This window comes from Bufo gargarizans, chromosome 8 (genome assembly GCF_014858855.1).
Source record: "Bufo gargarizans isolate SCDJY-AF-19 chromosome 8, ASM1485885v1, whole genome shotgun sequence".
Classification (NCBI taxonomy): Eukaryota; Metazoa; Chordata; class Amphibia; order Anura; family Bufonidae; genus Bufo; species Bufo gargarizans.
This window is the reverse complement of record NC_058087.1, coordinates 112862615-112884259: the sequence shown is the minus strand read 5'-3', so window position 1 is coordinate 112884259 and position 21645 is coordinate 112862615. Positions and strand designations below refer to the sequence as shown.

At 45.4% G+C, this 21645-nt stretch overlaps 1 protein-coding gene across 1 annotated transcript in view; it reads right to left on the bottom strand.

Annotated features, from left to right (window-relative positions):
- LOC122945418 (GPI inositol-deacylase-like) overlaps window positions 1-21645 on the bottom strand; it is a 657393-nt gene that overhangs the window by 63262 nt on the left and 572486 nt on the right. Inside the window, exon 11 of the mRNA XM_044304488.1 lies at window positions 20795-20844. Within this exon, the coding sequence (XP_044160423.1) occupies window positions 20795-20844 (50 nt within the window). The remainder of the gene's footprint in view (window positions 1-20794; window positions 20845-21645) is intronic.

Below are 21645 nucleotides of genomic sequence, written 5' to 3'. Positions count from 1 at the left end.
CCCACACAGTATACAGCACCCACTATACAGTAGTTTACAGTATATTAGCATAACAGCCCCTGTCACCTTTTTCTGATGTAATCTTCACAAAAAAAGCTCCACAGATAAGGCAAACTTCTCCTGCAGCAACACTCCTGCTAGGACCTGTGAGGACCTCATAGCCATGTGACCAGTAATATTGCTAGGTTACTGGTCACATGGTGAAGATGTCATTAAGGTCCTAGATCACAGCTCTCACAGACACAGTACGCTGGCTGGAGTGCCGGCAGGCATGGCATGGCAGCACCCCCTGTGTAGCTGACAGCCTGACACCCGGGGCAGTGGCTAGCAGGGCTCAAGAGGCAGCTGCCTTGGGCCCCCCAGGAGCAACTGGGCCCGGGGCAGCTGACCCTTTTGCCCCTTGGTAAAGACGGCCCTGGGTGGTACTGGAAACCAAATCTGCGGATGATCTGTCAAATTGGGGCTGTGCACAGAGAGAAGAGGAGAGGGCCTAGGACTGAACCCGAATGAACTCTGACAGTGAGAGGTGGAAAAATTCCAATTTCCAAGTTTTAATTTCTCTACTTCTATAATACATAGTAATACCTACAAAAATAGTTATTACTTTACATTCCCCATATCTCTAATTCATGTTTGGATCATATCAGGAATGATATTTTACATTTTGGGGATGTTACAAGGCTTAGAAGTTTGGAAGCAAATCCTGAAATTTTTCAGAAATTTTCAAAAACCCAATTTTTAGGGACCAGTTAAGGTCTGAAGTCACTTTGTGAGGCTTATATAATAGAAACCACCCAAAAATGACCCCATTCTAGAAACTACACCCCTCGATGTATTCAAAACTGATTTTACAAACTTTGTTAACCCTTTAGGTGTTGCACAAGAGTTATTGGCAAATGGGGATGAAATTGAAAAAAATATTTTTCTTGATACATTTTCCATTGTAACCCATTTTTTCAACTAACAAAGCAAGGGTTAACAGCCAAACAAGACTGTATCTTTATTGCCCTGACTCTGCCGTTTACAGAAACACCCCATATATGGCCGTAAACTACTGTACGGGCACACAGTAGGGCGTAGAGGGAAAGGTACGCCATATGGTTTTTGGAGGGCTGATTTTTATAGACCAGTGTCCTGTTTCAACCCCCCCTGATGCACCCCTGGAGTAGAAATTCCCTAAAAGTGACCCCATTTTGGAAACTACGGGATAAGGTGGCGGTTTTGTTGGGACTATTTTTAGGGTACATAAGATTTTTGGTTGCTCTATATTACATTTTTGTGAGGCAAGGTTACCAAACATTGAAATTCTGAAATTTAATCTTTATTTGCCATTAACTGTTGAGGACCACCTAAAGGGTTAATAAAGTTTGTAAAATCAGTTTTAAATACCTTGAGGGGTGTAGTTTCTTAGATGGGGTCACTTTTAGGGAGTTTCTACTCTAGGGGTGCATCAGGGGGGCTTCAAAAGGGGCATGGTGTCAATAAAAAAAGGCCATCAAAATCGGCCTTCCAGAAACCATGTCGGTCCTTTCCTTTTGAGCCCTGCCTTTTAGTGATACAGCAGTTTAATACCACAAATGTGGCGTTTCTGTAAAATGCAGTATCAGGGTAATAAATATAAAGTTTTATTTTATTACCGGAAAAAACTGATTGAAATGGAAAAGTGCCAAAAATAGCTGTTTTGGCACCGTTTTTTTTGGGACCGTGTTAATCTGGGGGGTTAGGTCATGGGGTATTTTTATAGAGGAGATTCTTACGGACGCGGCGATACCTAATAAGTCTACTTGTTTACAATTATTTAGGCTTAAGACTATATTATCCTTTTTGATACAATTTTTTTTGGGGTATCTCTAAAAACGAAGTCATTTTTTTTGCCGATTATCTTATGTAGGGGCTCATTTTTTGCGGGATGAGAGGATGGTTTAATTGGCACTATTTTGGGGGCTATATGACTTTTTGATTGCTTGCTTTAAAAAAAATTGTTATGTAAGTGACACCGGTTTTTTTTGGGGACCCTGTTAAATCTGGGGGGTTAGGTCATGGGGTATTTTTATAGAGGAGATTATTACCGACGCAGTGATAACTAATTTGCATACTTTTTTTAAAATTAGTTTTTTGGGGTGTCTCAAGACTGAGAACCAGTTTTTTTTTTATCTGATAGTCAGTGGCTAAATTGGGATATAAATTTAGTACTCCATGGAAGTGTGATACTCCCTGAAGCAACCGTCAATGCAGAGGCCTGGATGATCGGGGCACGTGTCGCACTGAGTAGTGGTGTCCTTCCGTATCCCCCTCCTGCGACACACTCTGGACTTTTTTGGGGTTTGTCCCTTCTTTCCAGTAAGGGGGACCACACCTGGAAAGTGTTGGCCAGGAATGATCTGGGCGCCTCCAGTTCCCGAGGTACTCCGGCCTGCTCTTTCCCGGTCGAAAAGATCAGGGCCTTGAGGACTGCCTCATAGAACTGAAGGAATGTCCCTGTGTTGCCAGGGCTCCGGGACAGCACAAAAGAGGTGTACAACCTGCACCAAGTAGACCACAACTTTTTTGTACCATGCCCGGGTTTTGCGCATGGCGTTATATGGCTTGAGGACTTGATCAGAGAGATCAACTCCTCCCATATACCGATTGTAGTTGACGATACAATCAGGCTTGAGGACCGTTGCCGCGGTACCTTCGCACAGGGACAGGGGTGAAGCAGTTACCATGAATTGTGGACAGTACAAGGACATCCCTCTTGTCCTAATATCTGACCAGCAACAGGTTTTCACTGGTAAAGGCACGGGTCTCACCCCTGGGGATAGGTACCTGGACGTGGATCTGGCGGCGAGGGACTGGAACAAGGGGATACTAGTATAAAAGTTATCCACGTAAAGGTGGTAACCCTTATCTAGTGGGTGCATAAGGTCCCACACAAGTTTTCCGCTAACACCCAGAGTGGGGGGGACATTTTTGGGGTTGAATACGGGAATCTCACCCCTCGTACACACGAAACTTGTAAGTGTACCCTGAGGTACTCTCACAAAGTTTGTACAGCTTCACGCCAAACCTCGCCCACTTTTAGGAAACATACTGGCGGAAAAGGAGTCTCCCTTTGAACGCAATGAAATACTCATCAACCGCAACCTCCCTTCCAGGTACATAGGCCTGTACAAATTTGGCCCCAAAGTGATCGATGACCGGCCATATCTTATACAGACGGTCATAGGCAGGATCCCCTTGGGGGGGACATGATGCATTATCTGAATAATGCAGACATTTCCGGATGGCCTCAAACCGGGAGCGTTTCATGGCCGTACTGTAAAGTGGGCCTGGTAGAGGACGTCCCCACTCCAGTAATGCCTGACACTAGGTTTCTTGAATAGGCCCATATGCAGCACGAGGCCCCAAAATTTCCTCATCTCGGCTGCACTGCCCCAGAGCTGCTCGTACTAGGGTGGCCCACAGGGTCCTTAGCATGGTGGTCCCCTCACTCCGCCGCCTTGGGGGCTCATCATCATCGCTAGATGATGAGGAGGATGCGGATGACAACAGGAAAGTGGGGTCATCCTCGTCCTCACTGGGACTCTCGGAGTAAGAGGCAAGCTGGGTGTATGCCTCCTTGGCCGAGAACATTCGGCGGGCCATAGGAGAGTGTGTGTCTGCGTGTGTGTATATGCGCGTGTGTAAATCTTTATTTGGTGTGCGTGTGTGTGGGGGCACGGGTGTTCACGTACTTTATCCCTAAAACGAACAGGAAAAAAAAGAAAACTAACTAAAAAAAGGGGAAACAATTAGAAAAAAGGAAAAAAAAATAATAATCAAAACTGCTGATCAACCATCCGAAGTTGATCAGTGGTGGGGTGTGCGATGCACTAACAGTGGCCGGGTTAAAAAAAAAATGTTTGCGCCCCCAAAAAGTTGTGGGGGGGGGGGGGCAAGCGGCAGCACCCCTGCCAGGGGTGGTCTAGGGTCACACAGCTGTGCTGTGGACCCCAGACACCCTACTTAGGGTGATGCAAGAAAAAAAAAAAAAATACCACTAACTTTCCATTTATTTTCCCTGCCTAGCCCAACCTTTCCCTAATTACCTGCAGATAAGATGGGGGGGGGGGGGGGGTGCTGAAGCACAGATCGGGTCCTGGGGCATGTAAGGGTCCTGGGGTACAGATGCTGGCTCAGATCCGACAAGTGCAGGCAGCGCTCCTCTCTCCTCGGGCTCCAGACACAAAAGGAGGAGAGGAGCGCTGCTATCATTTGAATCTCCGCCGGCCCCTCCCTCCTACCAATCAGAGGCTATTCTGAGAGGTTTTGTCACCATCACCACTCAAGATCGCAGGATGGTGATTGGTGGGGTAAAATCACACCAACGATCACCATCCTGTTCCGGGTTATCGGGTCTTCAGAGACCCGAATAACCCGGAAACGCAGCAAACCGCAGGTCTGAATTGACCTGCGGTTTGCTGTGATCGCCTACACGGGGGGATCACAGGACCCACTGGTGCATTTGCCCCAGGTGCCTGCTCAATGATTTGAGTAGGCGGCGGTGATCGAAAATACACAGGGAGTACAGGTATGCCCTGTGTCCTTAAGTACCGGGACATACGCCCTGTGTCCGGAAGAGGTTAAGGGGGTGAGGTGCAGTAGAGGTCACAGGTAAGGGGGAACGGTGCTGTGGAAGGACAGTTAACCTCTTAACGCAAAACGCTGGGCATGTACGGCGGGGGAAGCTGTGCCAGAACGCATTCCGCCGTACACGTGCGACGGGTTGATCGGGCAGGTACAGGAGCTGCACCCACACGATCACTGCAGGGGCCCGACAGTCCCTGATAGCCGCGCCCCTGCTGTATGTGCCGGCATCGCTGTTTACAGCAATGCCGGCAGATTAACCACTTCTATGTCGTGGTCAGCACTGACTGCGACATAGAAGGGGTTTGCTACAGGTCAGGGAACCCATTGGGTCCCCACGCTGCTGTGGCGGCGACCCAATGTGTGACCAGGCAGCTTCATGCCGTTCAAAGGCTGCCCTATGCCTTGCACGGCATCGGGACCTGCCTTCTACGGGTGCCGAGGAGATCCAGCATTGTAATGCATTGCAGAGGGGATGTCAAGGAACCATGAACCAGACGTACAACAAGAGGTAAGTGGAAATAAGAAGGCTTTATTGAAAATCAAGCTGTAAGGCAAAAGTCCAAACGGATGGCAAAACCGAAGCAGGGTCTTGCGAAGCCAGAGGTCAGGAACCAGAAGGGTAGTCAGACGAAGCCTGGATCAGGAACCAGCAGGGTAGTCAGACGAGGCCAGGATCAGGAACCAGAAGGGTAGTCAGACGAAGCCTGGATCAGGAACCAGCAGGGTAGTCAGACGAAGCCAGGATCAGGAACCAGAAGCAGCAGCAGTCTTAGAAGCATGTGAACACAGGAGGACCAAGCAAGGAACTGAAGCCACAGACCTCCTATATATATGAGCTAGGCATCCAGCTCCTCCCAGTGGGAAGGAGAAGCCGCAGGGTGGGAGGCTACAAGAAACCCAGAAACCAAGATGGCCGCCAGCACATGTCAAACGAAGGAGAACAGCAAGAAGGTAAGACCATGACAGGGGATCAGACCCCCAAAAAGTTGAAGTCCCAGAGTGGGACAGAAATAAGGTTAAAAAACAAAAAAGTGTTTTTATTAAAACATGGAGACATTAAAACATAATTTTTTTTATTTCAATATTATTATTAATATTAGGTATTTCAGTGTCCATAACAACCAGCTCTATAATAATATCTCATGACCTAACCCCTCAGGTGAACACTTATTTAAAAAAAAAAAAAAAAAAGGGCTAAAAAATGCTTTATTATGAAAATTGAAACAAACAAAGAAAGTAGAGATATTTGATATGATTGCATCCGTAAAAACCTGTTCTATAAAAATAGCACAATCTACCCTGTCAGATGAATGTTGCAAAAAATAAAAAATATAAATGGTGCCAATACAGTCATTTTTTTAGTTACCTTGCCTCACAAAAAAGTAGAGAGTATAGAGCCATTCAAAATCATATGTACCCCAAAATAGCACAAATAAAACTGGCACCTTATTCCTTAATTTCCAAAATTGGGTCACAGGGACCTTCAAATGGGACATGGCATCTAAAAACCATTTTCAGCAGAATCTGCCTTCCATGTGCCCTCACATCAGTTTACGACCACATGTGGGGTGTTTCTGTAAACCACAGAACCAGGGTAATAAATATTACGCTTTATTTGACTGTTAACCAAATAATGTGTTAAAGAAAAAAAAGAAAAAGGATTAAAATGGAAAATGTGCCAAAAAAGTTAAATTTAGAAATGTCATCTTCGGATTCTTAACTGCAGTGTCTTCAATGCCTCTTCCATATAAACCGGAAGTGGCCGTCCTAGGTTGTTTACAATCATTAATGATAGGGGTGTAGTTTCTACAACGGGGTCAATTATGGGGGTTTCCACTATGTAAGCCCCACAAAGTGACTTCAGACCTGAACTGGTCCTTAAAAAGTGGGTTTTGGAAAATGTATAAAAAATATTAATAATTGCTTCTAAAACTCTAAGCCTTATAACGTTCCAAAATAATAAAATCACATTTACAAAATGATGCCAACATAAAGTAGACATATGGAGAATGTTAAGTAATAAATATTTTATGAGGTATCACTTTCTGTTTTAAAAGCAAATTTTTGGGTAAAGTTGGGATTTTTTCATAAATTAAAGGTGAAATATAATGGCTCAAATTTATAACTATCATGAAGTACAATGTGTCATGAGAAAAAAGTCTCTGAATGGCTTGGATAAGTAAAAGCATTCCAAAGTTATTACCAAAATCAGTCTGGTCCTTAAGGTGAAAAGTGGCTCACTCCATAAGGGGTTAAGGGAGCAGGGCACTGTGGAGGTCACTATTAAGCGAGTGGGGCACAGTGAAGGTCACGGTTAAGGGGACAGCCCGCTGTGGGGGTCACTTTTAAGGGGTCAGGCCACTGTCGCGGTCACTGTTAAGTCGGGTGGGTCACTGTCATGGACATTGTGGATTTTTTGCTACTTTTACATGATAAAAGCATTTTTTTTTTATTTTTTTTTCCAATTTCTGAGAGCCATATATATTTTTTGGGCAATGGTCTTGTGTGAGGGTTTGTTGAGGGAAGTTTGGATTTAAATATATATGTATATATGCCTTTACATATATGCATGTATATTGGCCCTTTTGCATGGGCCGGTCCAGGTGGTGTGGGTGTATACATGGAGATGTATGTATGCCCCCTTGTCAGCATACATCTCTATGTATAATATATCCATATGCAGGTGAGCTTATTTCTGCCCATTTATGATATTGTGTATATGGACATGCATGTAGATGTGCCCCAAACATCTATGTGGATGTATATACCTAAGTGCCCCCAGGTTGGGTAGTATGTATATGTGTACATATATATATATATATATATTGATCAGCCTGGTTCGTTTATGACGTGGGAGTGTGTGATGTTATGTAGCAGCTGGGGGCTTACAGCTTGGGCAGGAAGTCCTTTGTTTCAGTTCTAGCATTCCGTCACACGACCCCACGATGATGTCATCACCCTCCTGTTGAAGAAGGAGGAGGGGGCTGCTTTTGGGCTATAAAACCTCAAACCAAACAGAGGTGCTGCCTCTTGGAATCTGGACAACAATCAGAGAGATAGGGGATGGGAACAGCTCCCTGAAGGAAGACAGGCCACATGCGGCCACATGCTCCTGGAAATGGCTGAGTACCAACCATCCCCTAACCCCTGGCTGCAGCAATAATCCCTGATGAGCCTGTATCCTGGAAGCAGCCCAGTCACCCCCTGTATAACCCTTGGTTACCCTTAACCTTTCCTGCCCTGATTCCCCCTATAATCCTAACATCCCCTGTGTTCCCCCAGGATTGTAGATCCCTCATATCCCCTGTTCCGTAATACCCCTGGTTATTCCCCGTAGGGATAGTATATTGCCAGGATTGGGTGGGCTGCTGGTAAAGTGTATGTGTATTATTACAATTGTAGTTAGAAGTTGGGGAGAACTTGGGACTGTGTTAGTGTAGTTAGAAGTGTATTGTTATAGTGTGTGTACTTATATTGTTGTGTGCGGCTATAAATATATATATCTATTCCATTGATATAGATATATATAATTATAAGCAAACATTAGACTGTAACATATAGTGTGTGAATGTATCCCTGCAGAGCATTCTGTCTCTGCAGAGTCCTGACCATTAACCCCTTCACAACATGAGGCCCAGCTTCTGCCCTGCAAGTCCCTGCAGAGCATAAACACCCTTTCCTGAGTAACCCTTGCCCCGCCTTACCCAAAACCCTGTGTTCCTTGGCCTGCAGGTATTAACCCCTGCAGGGCCACAATTGTGTGATTAACCCACTTGTGCCCCCGTAGGGACAGTGAGTAGCCAGGCGGGTGTATAACCGATAATTGTATGTATGTAAGTGCATTATTGTAAGTATAGCTAGTGTGTGGGGTGGAATTTGGGATTGTGCTGTGTAGTGTGGTTAGGTTTGTATTGTGTTTATTGTAGTACCGTTTCTATACTGCGGTGTGTACTTCTATATGTATATATATTCATATCCATTGATCTATGAATATATATAGATATAGCATATTGTTAGACTTGTATAATTGTATTGTGTAATAAATATTCTTTATTGTTCATAATACAGTGTATGGTGTTTTTAGTAGTCGCCGCCGTAGTATAGTGATAGTAAGTCGCACGTAGTGTAGTTCAGTGTAGTGTATAGGTAACAGAGGTAGTTAACATAGTTAACCTATTTATATATTATTATGAAGGCATAAATAGGCGGAGTCATCACTAGACGGCTCCTCCTATTTATGAATATTAATTATTGAGATTTGCATAAATATCAATAATTAATATCCCCTTTAACATTGGCGAGCCAGGCCCACTGCTAGGAATTTGTATCTGTGTTTGGTTTTGGTGAGAGAAATAGTTTACGCTGTGAACTAGTCAGGTGGGAGGGACGCGGTCAGTGGATTCTGAGCGTCCATAGCCTGATAGTTCGGACAGGTAAAGCGGATTTCTCAATTAGAACTAGACACAAGGCAATTTCTACAGCAGAGAACCTAAAATCTTTTGTGATTTTTGTGTATTAACGATTTTCTGATTGCCTTGCACGCCCACTGTACACTGGAGAGAAGTCGTCGCATACGTGACTGAAGAGAGGACCATCGCCGTTGGAGCTGAACAGAGAAGTCCGGCTGAGCGGGAGAAGACGTTCCTGATACTACAGGACCTCCTCCACGCAGCACACAAGGGACAACAAAGGACAGCACCAAGGAAGATGACCTCTCATCAAAACGTGAGTATGGACTTCTCCACACTACACCAGCTAGCTAAACACAGCACATTTAACCCCATCCTCCCCACCACTTACAAGTCAGCAGAAATGCTGTGGTCCGATTTGTTAGCACAGGCTTGTAGTTACGACAAGCTATGTGTTAACAAACGGACGGTGTTGAATAAGGCCACCAAACGGCTTCGGATGCTAGCCAAACTCGTTCATACGTTTGAGGCTAGCATCTGTAAGCCAAAGGAAGTGGCGCTGGTGTCTCGGTCAACGGAGACAATTCCTCCGGCCATTCACTGCCTGTGCTGTACCAGTAATTCGGACCAGGTTTCGGCATTACGGACACAGCTGGCGGAGAATGTGCAGTCTACTGTTGACCGAGATGCGCAGGTGGCTAGGATAGAGTCACAGTTAGTAAAGCTGCAGAGGCAGAAGGAGGAAATTGAGGCTAAGTTGACTCAGTCTTATACTGAGGTCAAGGCCTTCAAGGAGCGAGCTGCCTCTACTGACGTGACGGTAGCCAAATTGAAGGCTGAGGTTGCTGTAAGGTCCCAGCTAATGTCTGGCTTGCAACAGGTTATCACCAAGTTGGTGCCGGCCCTTTCTTTTTCCGTAAAGTCAGGGTCGGAATTTCCCAAAACTTTGCCCTGTGCAGGGCAAAAAGTGGGGAGAGTAGTCTGTGACCGGTCAAATCATCAGACCAAGCCAGTCCAGACAAACAGAGATTTTTCCCTGACGTTGGGAAAAAGAACTGTTGTGAAGAGTGCGTCCCTGAGAATGGAACAATTCGGGAGAAGGGAGCACGGCTGCAGTGTAGATGGACCTGGGCCATGCAGAGCAAACATCAGATGTTTTGCATGTGGTGGCCTAGGTCACATAGCGAGACACTGCAAAACAGATAGGAACATAACACACAGGACAGGAAACCAAGTCACATGTTTCAGGTGTGGGGACAAAGGACACATTGCAAGGAATTGCCCTTGTGCAAGTAATTGCAATGTGTCCAACAGTAGTATTAGCCAGGTAACAAATTGTGCAGTGGGGTCTAGTCAGCTTGGCCATAAAGGGGTTACCTCACTGCAGCATCACCAGCTGCTGAGGGGTCAGAATGGCCAAGCTAGGCCAGGCAACATTTGACACCCCTGTACTATTTGTTACACCGTTTGTTCCCTGTGCATGTCCATGTTGTGTGTTTTTGTTATCTGTTTGTAAGTTTTTCTTGATGTTGATGGTGGTGGTCCTTTTCTGCGAGTGTGTTCCACCATGCTGATTTTTGTAGTTTACATTCCTTGCTGTAAGTCCGGTCACTGCTGTTTTTGTTTCATTCTGTGTCCCCTTAGAGTGGAACAGTGTTATACTGTGGATCGAGAACGTATAGGTTCGCGAGCAGATAATATCACACGGGAAATCCTGCTGGTCGGGAGAAGGCATAAGGACCTTCTTCATGCAGCACACAAAGGATGATGTGATATTATTCTGGGCAACCAGGGTCTCAGATCGATACAGATAACACTGTTGTGCTCAAGGTTTTCGGTAGGGCTGTGTTGCGCTGGGGACTGGGGCGGACAGACAACATTTGTGTAATGTTGTGCTGCGCACTTAATTCTAGTCCGAGCAGGTAGCACAGCTCTGATAGGGATTGGACGCAGAGTGTTTGGCAGCAGAGTGCGGACTGTGTTCTTGTGTTGTGGGGTCCTGGGGAGCCAGGGCATGCCTATGCCGTTGGTTCTGCGGGCCTCCACAAGATGGGATCACAGGGGGAAATCAGCCTGGGTGCACATGAGTGGACAGGGATGCGGTGCCATCGATAACAAGATGGTGCTTTGTCCACAGAACTCGTTATCCTAACCTAGTAGGGTGGCCATCCTTATCTGTTGGTGCAGAGGGATGTGTAGCAGAGGACGCAATCCTCTGAAGGTAGGGTGTTCAGACACCAGTGTTAGGATAACGAGGAGTCCTGTGAGATAAAGGGCAGCCGAATACCTTTCTCTACCCATGGGTCAAAGGTATTGGTGCTGGGATTTTGACATTTAATTGCACCGTGAGGGGAGAAATCTCCCAGGAGCGCCTGGTATTTTATTCTGCCATAGGTGTGTTTATATGGAACAGAGGAAAAACACAGATGACGCCACAGAAGAGACCAGCTATCCCCCTGACACTCTTGTGAGGCTCCAGAGGATCCCACTGGATTTTGGCAACCAAGCGATCTTTGTTCAGAGGTGTTCTAGAGATGGAGGACTGTGCCACAATCCAGCGGGAGCATTATCTAAGGCTCTGGAGGAAGACTTGGAGATGTTCGGGTGGAAGAGCATATTCAGCTACGATCTCTTGTTTCACCCAGTGGAACTTCTTCTGGTTCTGGTCATCATCATCTACATTAGACTGCGTATTGGAGGGTCAAGGGACTTATTGACCAAACACACCAGAACCAGACAGAACTTTACCAAACTAACCGGAGGAGGAGGCTCAGGACATAACTCAAACATTGTTCAGTAGCCAAATACCTTATGGACACACGTTATTTCCTATGAGGGTTCAGGACGTATAACTTGTGCTATCCTGAAACCCCATAGCAATATGTACATATATTGATTTTGTATGTTGGTCGATTGTGTACCCATAGACACTCTAGGTACAAATGTGTGACAGCCTATGCCCAGGGAAACTCGCCCAACGCACTGCGGTGAGTTATAATTTGGCTGTACACATTTGCATCCTATAGTAGTTTCCCATTGACACGGGGGTCTGTGACCTACCTGTGTCTTTGGAGGTGTAGAGAGATAGGCCAGGTTGCATGAGTCTCTATGGGTACACACATTTAATGGAATTTGGTGGTGTTGGGAGGGATGTGACCTGTTTTGTGTGAATGGGAAAGAGTAGATTCCCTAGGGACAGACCCCCCCCCCCCTCCTTTACCAAGTTAATTTGCCACTTTAACCCCAAGAACGGTGACGTTTGTAAGGGTTGGACTGAATGTCAGTGAGTGCGGTGTTCTTTCCCGCAGTTAGAATTTAGATACCATGACATCACTTCTTACCAAAAATTCTGACCTGCCTTGTAAAGACCTACGTATCCGTCCATGGGAGAACCTCCCCAACAACTGATTCTTCAATCAAGATGGAAGAAGCAGTGTCGGAAGAAAAGTCATGCCGTTACTAACAGGAAGCCATTCCACGGTTGACCGTACTACCTGGAGATCGTGAGGGTGAAGCTATCCCAGAGCCTGACTAAAGAAAGACTAAGATGGGGACGGCGGCGAGTACCTAAAGATCGACACTGACAGCAAAAACGAAAGGAGGCCAGTCCACGGTTGCTACGTGGATCGACCTATAGACTGTGAGGGTGAAGCCATTCCAGAGTAATTGGGAGAGGCTGATACCTGAAGATTGACACTGACAGACCACAGACCAAGAAAGTTCCAGAGAAGAAGACGGTGTATTCTGTGGATGGAGACGCCTGGTTACGTTGAAGGGCAGGTCGGAGGTGTTAGTGCGCTATGGGTGATGACTAGGTACCTAAGGGCCATATTACTTCAGTCCTTCCTGAACTGTTACCAAGAGGGGGGTTGAGGGGGCAAATATATCCCAACACTTCCCCAAAGTTTATTGTCGTATTGCGACAACAGGGGGATTGTTGAGGGAAGTTTGGATTTAAATATATATGTATATATGCCTTTACATATATGCATGTATATTGGCCCTTTTGCATGGGCCGGTCCAGGTGGTGTGGGTGTATACATGGAGATGTATGTATGCCCCCTTGTCAGCATACATCTCTATGTATAATATATCCATATGCAGGTGAGCTTATTTCTGCCCATTTATGATATTGTGTATATGGACATGCATGTAGATGTGCCCCAAACATCTATGTGGATGTATATACCTAAGTGCCCCCAGGTTGGGTAGTATGTATATGTGTACATATATATATATATATATTGATCAGCCTGGTTCGTTTATGACGTGGGAGTGTGTGATGTTATGTAGCAGCTGGGGGCTTACAGCTTGGGCAGGAAGTCCTTTGTTTCAGTTCTAGCATTCCGTCACACGACCCCACGATGATGTCATCACCCTCCTGTTGAAGAAGGAGGAGGGGGCTGCTTTTGGGCTATAAAACCTCAAACCAAACAGAGGTGCTGCCTCTTGGAATCTGGACAACAATCAGAGAGATAGGGGATGGGAACAGCTCCCTGAAGGAAGACAGGCCACATGCGGCCACATGCTCCTGGAAATGGCTGAGTACCAACCATCCCCTAACCCCTGGCTGCAGCAATAATCCCTGATGAGCCTGTATCCTGGAAGCAGCCCAGTCACCCCCTGTATAACCCTTGGTTACCCTTAACCTTTCCTGCCCTGATTCCCCCTATAATCCTAACATCCCCTGTGTTCCCCCAGGATTGTAGATCCCTCATATCCCCTGTTCCGTAATACCCCTGGTTATTCCCCGTAGGGATAGTATATTGCCAGGATTGGGTGGGCTGCTGGTAAAGTGTATGTGTATTATTACAATTGTAGTTAGAAGTTGGGGAGAACTTGGGACTGTGTTAGTGTAGTTAGAAGTGTATTGTTATAGTGTGTGTACTTATATTGTTGTGTGCGGCTATAAATATATATATCTATTCCATTGATATAGATATATATAATTATAAGCAAACATTAGACTGTAACATATAGTGTGTGAATGTATCCCTGCAGAGCATTCTGTCTCTGCAGAGTCCTGACCATTAACCCCTTCACAACATGAGGCCCAGCTTCTGCCCTGCAAGTCCCTGCAGAGCATAAACACCCTTTCCTGAGTAACCCTTGCCCCGCCTTACCCAAAACCCTGTGTTCCTTGGCCTGCAGGTATTAACCCCTGCAGGGCCACAATTGTGTGATTAACCCACTTGTGCCCCCGTAGGGACAGTGAGTAGCCAGGCGGGTGTATAACCGATAATTGTATGTATGTAAGTGCATTATTGTAAGTATAGCTAGTGTGTGGGGTGGAATTTGGGATTGTGCTGTGTAGTGTGGTTAGGTTTGTATTGTGTTTATTGTAGTACCGTTTCTATACTGCGGTGTGTACTTCTATATGTATATATATTCATATCCATTGATCTATGAATATATATAGATATAGCATATTGTTAGACTTGTATAATTGTATTGTGTAATAAATATTCTTTATTGTTCATAATACAGTGTATGGTGTTTTTAGTAGTCGCCGCCGTAGTATAGTGATAGTAAGTCGCACGTAGTGTAGTTCAGTGTAGTGTATAGGTAACAGAGGTAGTTAACATAGTTAACCTATTTATATATTATTATGAAGGCATAAATAGGCGGAGTCATCACTAGACGGCTCCTCCTATTTATGAATATTAATTATTGAGATTTGCATAAATATCAATAATTAATATCCCCTTTAACATTGGCGAGCCAGGCCCACTGCTAGGAATTTGTATCTGTGTTTGGTTTTGGTGAGAGAAATAGTTTACGCTGTGAACTAGTCAGGTGGGAGGGACGCGGTCAGTGGATTCTGAGCGTCCATAGCCTGATAGTTCGGACAGGTAAAGCGGATTTCTCAATTAGAACTAGACACAAGGCAATTTCTACAGCAGAGAACCTAAAATCTTTTGTGATTTTTGTGTATTAACGATTTTCTGATTGCCTTGCACGCCCACTGTACACTGGAGAGAAGTCGTCGCATACGTGACTGAAGAGAGGACCATCGCCGTTGGAGCTGAACAGAGAAGTCCGGCTGAGCGGGAGAAGACGTTCCTGATACTACAGGACCTCCTCCACGCAGCACACAAGGGACAACAAAGGACAGCACCAAGGAAGATGACCTCTCATCAAAACGTGAGTATGGACTTCTCCACACTACACCAGCTAGCTAAACACAGCACATTTAACCCCATCCTCCCCACCACTTACAAGTCAGCAGAAATGCTGTGGTCCGATTTGTTAGCACAGGCTTGTAGTTACGACAAGCTATGTGTTAACAAACGGACGGTGTTGAATAAGGCCACCAAACGGCTTCGGATGCTAGCCAAACTCGTTCATACGTTTGAGGCTAGCATCTGTAAGCCAAAGGAAGTGGCGCTGGTGTCTCGGTCAACGGAGACAATTCCTCCGGCCATTCACTGCCAGTGCTGTACCAGTAATTCGGACCAGGTTTCGGCATTACGGACACAGCTGGCGGAGAATGTGCAGTCTACTGTTGACCGAGATGCGCAGGTGGCTAGGATAGAGTCACAGTTAGTAAAGCTGCAGAGGCAGAAGGAGGAAATTGAGGCTAAGTTGACTCAGTCTTATACTGAGGTCAAGGCCTTCAAGGAGCGAGCTGCCTCTACTGACGTGACGGTAGCCAAATTGAAGGCTGAGGTTGCTGTAAGGTCCCAGCTAATGTCTGGCTTGCAACAGGTTATCACCAAGTTGGTGCCGGCCCTTTCTTTTTCCGTAAAGTCAGGGTCGGAATTTCCCAAAACTTTGCCCTGTGCAGGGCAAAAAGTGGGGAGAGTAGTCTGTGACCGGTCAAATCATCAGACCAAGCCAGTCCAGACAAACAGAGATTTTTCCCTGACGTTGGGAAAAAGAACTGTTGTGAAGAGTGCGTCCCTGAGAATGGAACAATTCGGGAGAAGGGAGCACGGCTGCAGTGTAGATGGACCTGGGCCATGCAGAGCAAACATCAGATGTTTTGCATGTGGTGGCCTAGGTCACATAGCGAGACACTGCAAAACAGATAGGAACATAACACACAGGACAGGAAACCAAGTCACATGTTTCAGGTGTGGGGACAAAGGACACATTGCAAGGAATTGCCCTTGTGCAAGTAATTGCAATGTGTCCAACAGTAGTATTAGCCAGGTAACAAATTGTGCAGTGGGGTCTAGTCAGCTTGGCCATAAAGGGGTTACCTCACTGCAGCATCACCAGCTGCTGAGGGGTCAGAATGGCCAAGCTAGGCCAGGCAACATTTGACACCCCTGTACTATTTGTTACACCGTTTGTTCCCTGTGCATGTCCATGTTGTGTGTTTTTGTTATCTGTTTGTAAGTTTTTCTTGATGTTGATGGTGGTGGTCCTTTTCTGCGAGTGTGTTCCACCATGCTGATTTTTGTAGTTTACATTCCTTGCTGTAAGTCCGGTCACTGCTGTTTTTGTTTCATTCTGTGTCCCCTTAGAGTGGAACAGTGTTATACTGTGGATCGAGAACGTATAGGTTCGCGAGCAGATAATATCACACGGGAAATCCTGCTGGTCGGGAGAAGGCATAAGGACCTTCTTCATGCAGCACACAAAGGATGATGTGATATTATTCTGGGCAACCAGGGTCTCAGATCGATACAGATAACACTGTTGTGCTCAAGGTTTTCGGTAGGGCTGTGTTGCGCTGGGGACTGGGGCGGACAGACAACATTTGTGTAATGTTGTGCTGCGCACTTAATTCTAGTCCGAGCAGGTAGCACAGCTCTGATAGGGATTGGACGCAGAGTGTTTGGCAGCAGAGTGCGGACTGTGTTCTTGTGTTGTGGGGTCCTGGGGAGCCAGGGCATGCCTATGCCGTTGGTTCTGCGGGCCTCCACAAGATGGGATCACAGGGGGAAATCAGCCTGGGTGCACATGAGTGGACAGGGATGCGGTGCCATCGATAACAAGATGGTGCTTTGTCCACAGAACTCGTTATCCTAACCTAGTAGGGTGGCCATCCTTATCTGTTGGTGCAGAGGGATGTGTAGCAGAGGACGCAATCCTCTGAAGGTAGGGTGTTCAGACACCAGTGTTAGGATAACGAGGAGTCCTGTGAGATAAAGGGCAGCCGAATACCTTTCTCTACCCATGGGTCAAAGGTATTGGTGCTGGGATTTTGACATTTAATTGCACCGTGAGGGGAGAAATCTCCCAGGAGCGCCTGGTATTTTATTCTGCCATAGGTGTGTTTATATGGAACAGAGGAAAAACACAGATGACGCCACAGAAGAGACCAGCTATCCCCCTGACACTCTTGTGAGGCTCCAGAGGATCCCACTGGATTTTGGCAACCAAGCGATCTTTGTTCAGAGGTGTTCTAGAGATGGAGGACTGTGCCACAATCCAGCGGGAGCATTATCTAAGGCTCTGGAGGAAGACTTGGAGATGTTCGGGTGGAAGAGCATATTCAGCTACGATCTCTTGTTTCACCCAGTGGAACTTCTTCTGGTTCTGGTCATCATCATCTACATTAGACTGCGTATTGGAGGGTCAAGGGACTTATTGACCAAACACACCAGAACCAGACAGAACTTTACCAAACTAACCGGAGGAGGAGGCTCAGGACATAACTCAAACATTGTTCAGTAGCCAAATACCTTATGGACACACGTTATTTCCTATGAGGGTTCAGGACGTATAACTTGTGCTATCCTGAAACCCCATAGCAATATGTACATATATTGATTTTGTATGTTGGTCGATTGTGTACCCATAGACACTCTAGGTACAAATGTGTGACAGCCTATGCCCAGGGAAACTCGCCCAACGCACTGCGGTGAGTTATAATTTGGCTGTACACATTTGCATCCTATAGTAGTTTCCCATTGACACGGGGGTCTGTGACCTACCTGTGTCTTTGGAGGTGTAGAGAGATAGGCCAGGTTGCATGAGTCTCTATGGGTACACACATTTAATGGAATTTGGTGGTGTTGGGAGGGATGTGACCTGTTTTGTGTGAATGGGAAAGAGTAGATTCCCTAGGGACAGACCTCCCCCCCCCTCCTTTACCAAGTTAATTTGCCACTTTAACCCCAAGAACGGTGACGTTTGTAAGGGTTGGACTGAATGTCAGTGAGTGCGGTGTTCTTTCCCGCAGTTAGAATTTAGATACCATGACATCACTTCTTACCAAAAATTCTGACCTGCCTTGTAAAGACCTACGTATCCGTCCATGGGAGAACCTCCCCAACAACTGATTCTTCAATCAAGATGGAAGAAGCAGTGTCGGAAGAAAAGTCATGCCGTTACTAACAGGAAGCCATTCCACGGTTGACCGTACTACCTGGAGATCGTGAGGGTGAAGCTATCCCAGAGCCTGACTAAAGAAAGACTAAGATGGGGACGGCGGCGAGTACCTAAAGATCGACACTGACAGCAAAAACGAAAGGAGGCCAGTCCACGGTTGCTACGTGGATCGACCTATAGACTGTGAGGGTGAAGCCATTCCAGAGTAATTGGGAGAGGCTGATACCTGAAGATTGACACTGACAGACCACAGACCAAGAAAGTTCCAGAGAAGAAGACGGTGTATTCTGTGGATGGAGACGCCTGGTTACGTTGAAGGGCAGGTCGGAGGTGTTAGTGCGCTATGGGTGATGACTAGGTACCTAAGGGCCATATTACTTCAGTCCTTCCTGAACTGTTACCAAGAGGGGGGTTGAGGGGGCAAATATATCCCAACACTTCCCCAAAGTTTATTGTCGTATTGCGACAACAGGGGGATTGTTGAGGGAAGTTTGGATTTAAATATATATGTATATATGCCTTTACATATATGCATGTATATTGGCCCTTTTGCATGGGCCGGTCCAGGTGGTGTGGGTGTATACATGGAGATGTATGTATGCCCCCTTGTCAGCATACATCTCTATGTATAATATATCCATATGCAGGTGAGCTTATTTCTGCCCATTTATGATATTGTGTATATGGACATGCATGTAGATGTGCCCCAAACATCTATGTGGATGTATATACCTAAGTGCCCCCAGGTTGGGTAGTATGTATATGTGTACATATATATATATATTGATCAGCCTGGTTCGTTTATGACGTGGGAGTGTGTGATGTTATGTAGCAGCTGGGGGCTTACAGCTTGGGCAGGAAGTCCTTTGTTTCAGTTCTAGCATTCCGTCACACGACCCCACGATGATGTCATCACCCTCCTGTTGAAGAAGGAGGAGGGGGCTGCTTTTGGGCTATAAAACCTCAAACCAAACAGAGGTGCTGCCTCTTGGAATCTGGACAACAATCAGAGAGATAGGGGATGGGAACAGCTCCCTGAAGGAAGACAGGCCACATGCGGCCACATGCTCCTGGAAATGGCTGAGTACCAACCATCCCCTAACCCCTGGCTGCAGCAATAATCCCTGATGAGCCTGTATCCTGGAAGCAGCCCAGTCACCCCCTGTATAACCCTTGGTTACCCTTAACCTTTCCTGCCCTGATTCCCCCTATAATCCTAACATCCCCTGTGTTCCCCCAGGATTGTAGATCCCTCATATCCCCTGTTCCGTAATACCCCTGGTTATTCCCCGTAGGGATAGTATATTGCCAGGATTGGGTGGGCTGCTGGTAAAGTGTATGTGTATTATTACAATTGTAGTTAGAAGTTGGGGAGAACTTGGGACTGTGTTAGTGTAGTTAGAAGTGTATTGTTATAGTGTGTGTACTTATATTGTTGTGTGCGGCTATAAATATATATATCTATTCCATTGATATAGATATATATAATTATAAGCAAACATTAGACTGTAACATATAGTGTGTGAATGTATCCCTGCAGAGCATTCTGTCTCTGCAGAGTCCTGACCATTAACCCCTTCACAACATGAGGCCCAGCTTCTGCCCTGCAAGTCCCTGCAGAGCATAAACACCCTTTCCTGAGTAACCCTTGCCCCGCCTTACCCAAAACCCTGTGTTCCTTGGCCTGCAGGTATTAACCCCTGCAGGGCCACAATTGTGTGATTAACCCACTTGTGCCCCCGTAGGGACAGTGAGTAGCCAGGCGGGTGTATAACCGATAATTGTATGTATGTAAGTGCATTATTGTAAGTATAGCTAGTGTGTGGGGTGGAATTTGGGATTGTGCTGTGTAGTGTGGTTAGGTTTGTATTGTGTTTATTGTAGTACCGTTTCTATACTGCGGTGTGTACTTCTATATGTATATATATTCATATCCATTGATCTATGAATATATATAGATATAGCATATTGTTAGACTTGTATAATTGTATTGTGTAATAAATATTCTTTATTGTTCATAATACAGTGTATGGTGTTTTTAGTAGTCGCCGCCGTAGTATAGTGATAGTAAGTCGCACGTAGTGTAGTTCAGTGTAGTGTATAGGTAACAGAGGTAGTTAACATAGTTAACCTATTTATATATTATTATGAAGGCATAAATAGGCGGAGTCATCACTAGACGGCTCCTCCTATTTATGAATATTAATTATTGAGATTTGCATAAATATCAATAATTAATATCCCCTTTAACAGGGTTCATTTTTTATTTTTTTTTAAAACACACGGACAGTGTAAAACCACCCCTGCTTTCTCTAATTAGCATGCAGCTGCGATCTTTGAACGCCTGTTTAAAAGAAAAGTCCTGACTACCCAAATGATTATGGGCGGACAAGAACTGGTCATTACAGACGTGAACTGGTTAACACTTCTATCACACTATTTATTATGCATCCATTACAAAAATGTACAGGAAAATAAATAATACATACCACTTGGTTGCATCTTTATCATTACATCCAAATATCCAACTGTAAGTAAACTGAACACAAAAATATTTTAAAAAATCAATAAGTTTTCATTTACATTTTACACTAGAATTTATCAACAGACTGATTTTCAGTAATTGCGCACCTAAGTTTATGTTTGGAAGAACAAATTAATAAATGTATACATTTTTTAGGACTGTGGTCCTGCGGGATTTTCTTCATTTATGGGTACTTTCACACTTGCGTTGTTAAGATCAGGCAAATTAAAATCCCTTCTTCAAAGTAACTCAGCAAAATATTACCTTAACTCCCAATACAAATTTTTTTGCGCACAGGGACAAAGCCACCAAATTTATTATAAATAGAATAAAAACCAGAAAAGCAGCAAATTTTATACACCAACTCTCCTCTCCAAAAGGGGACCCAGTCTTTGCCTCATCTAAAATAGCTGCTCAATTTAGAGATTTCTATGAAGCATTATATAACCTCCCTTCCTCCCTTTCTCCAACTGCCCATTCCTCATTAATAGACACATTCTTGAACTCCACATCCTGCCCGACACTATCTGCAACTCAAAAACAGTCGCTGGAAGCTCCATTTACCATTGATGAGCTGTCCGCAGCCTTAGCCCAAATGCCCCAGGGGAAAAGTCCGGGCCCAGACGGGCTTCCCGCCTCCTACTATAAAGTTTTCAAGAAACAACTTCTGCCACAATTGCTCATTGAATGTAATCAAACTCTGCAAGGCGCCTCCTTATCCAGAGATATGATCACTGCCCATATAGATTTGATCCCTAAAGAGGGGAAGGACTCCAAGTTGTGCGCTAACTACAGACCTATCTCTCTTCCTAATAT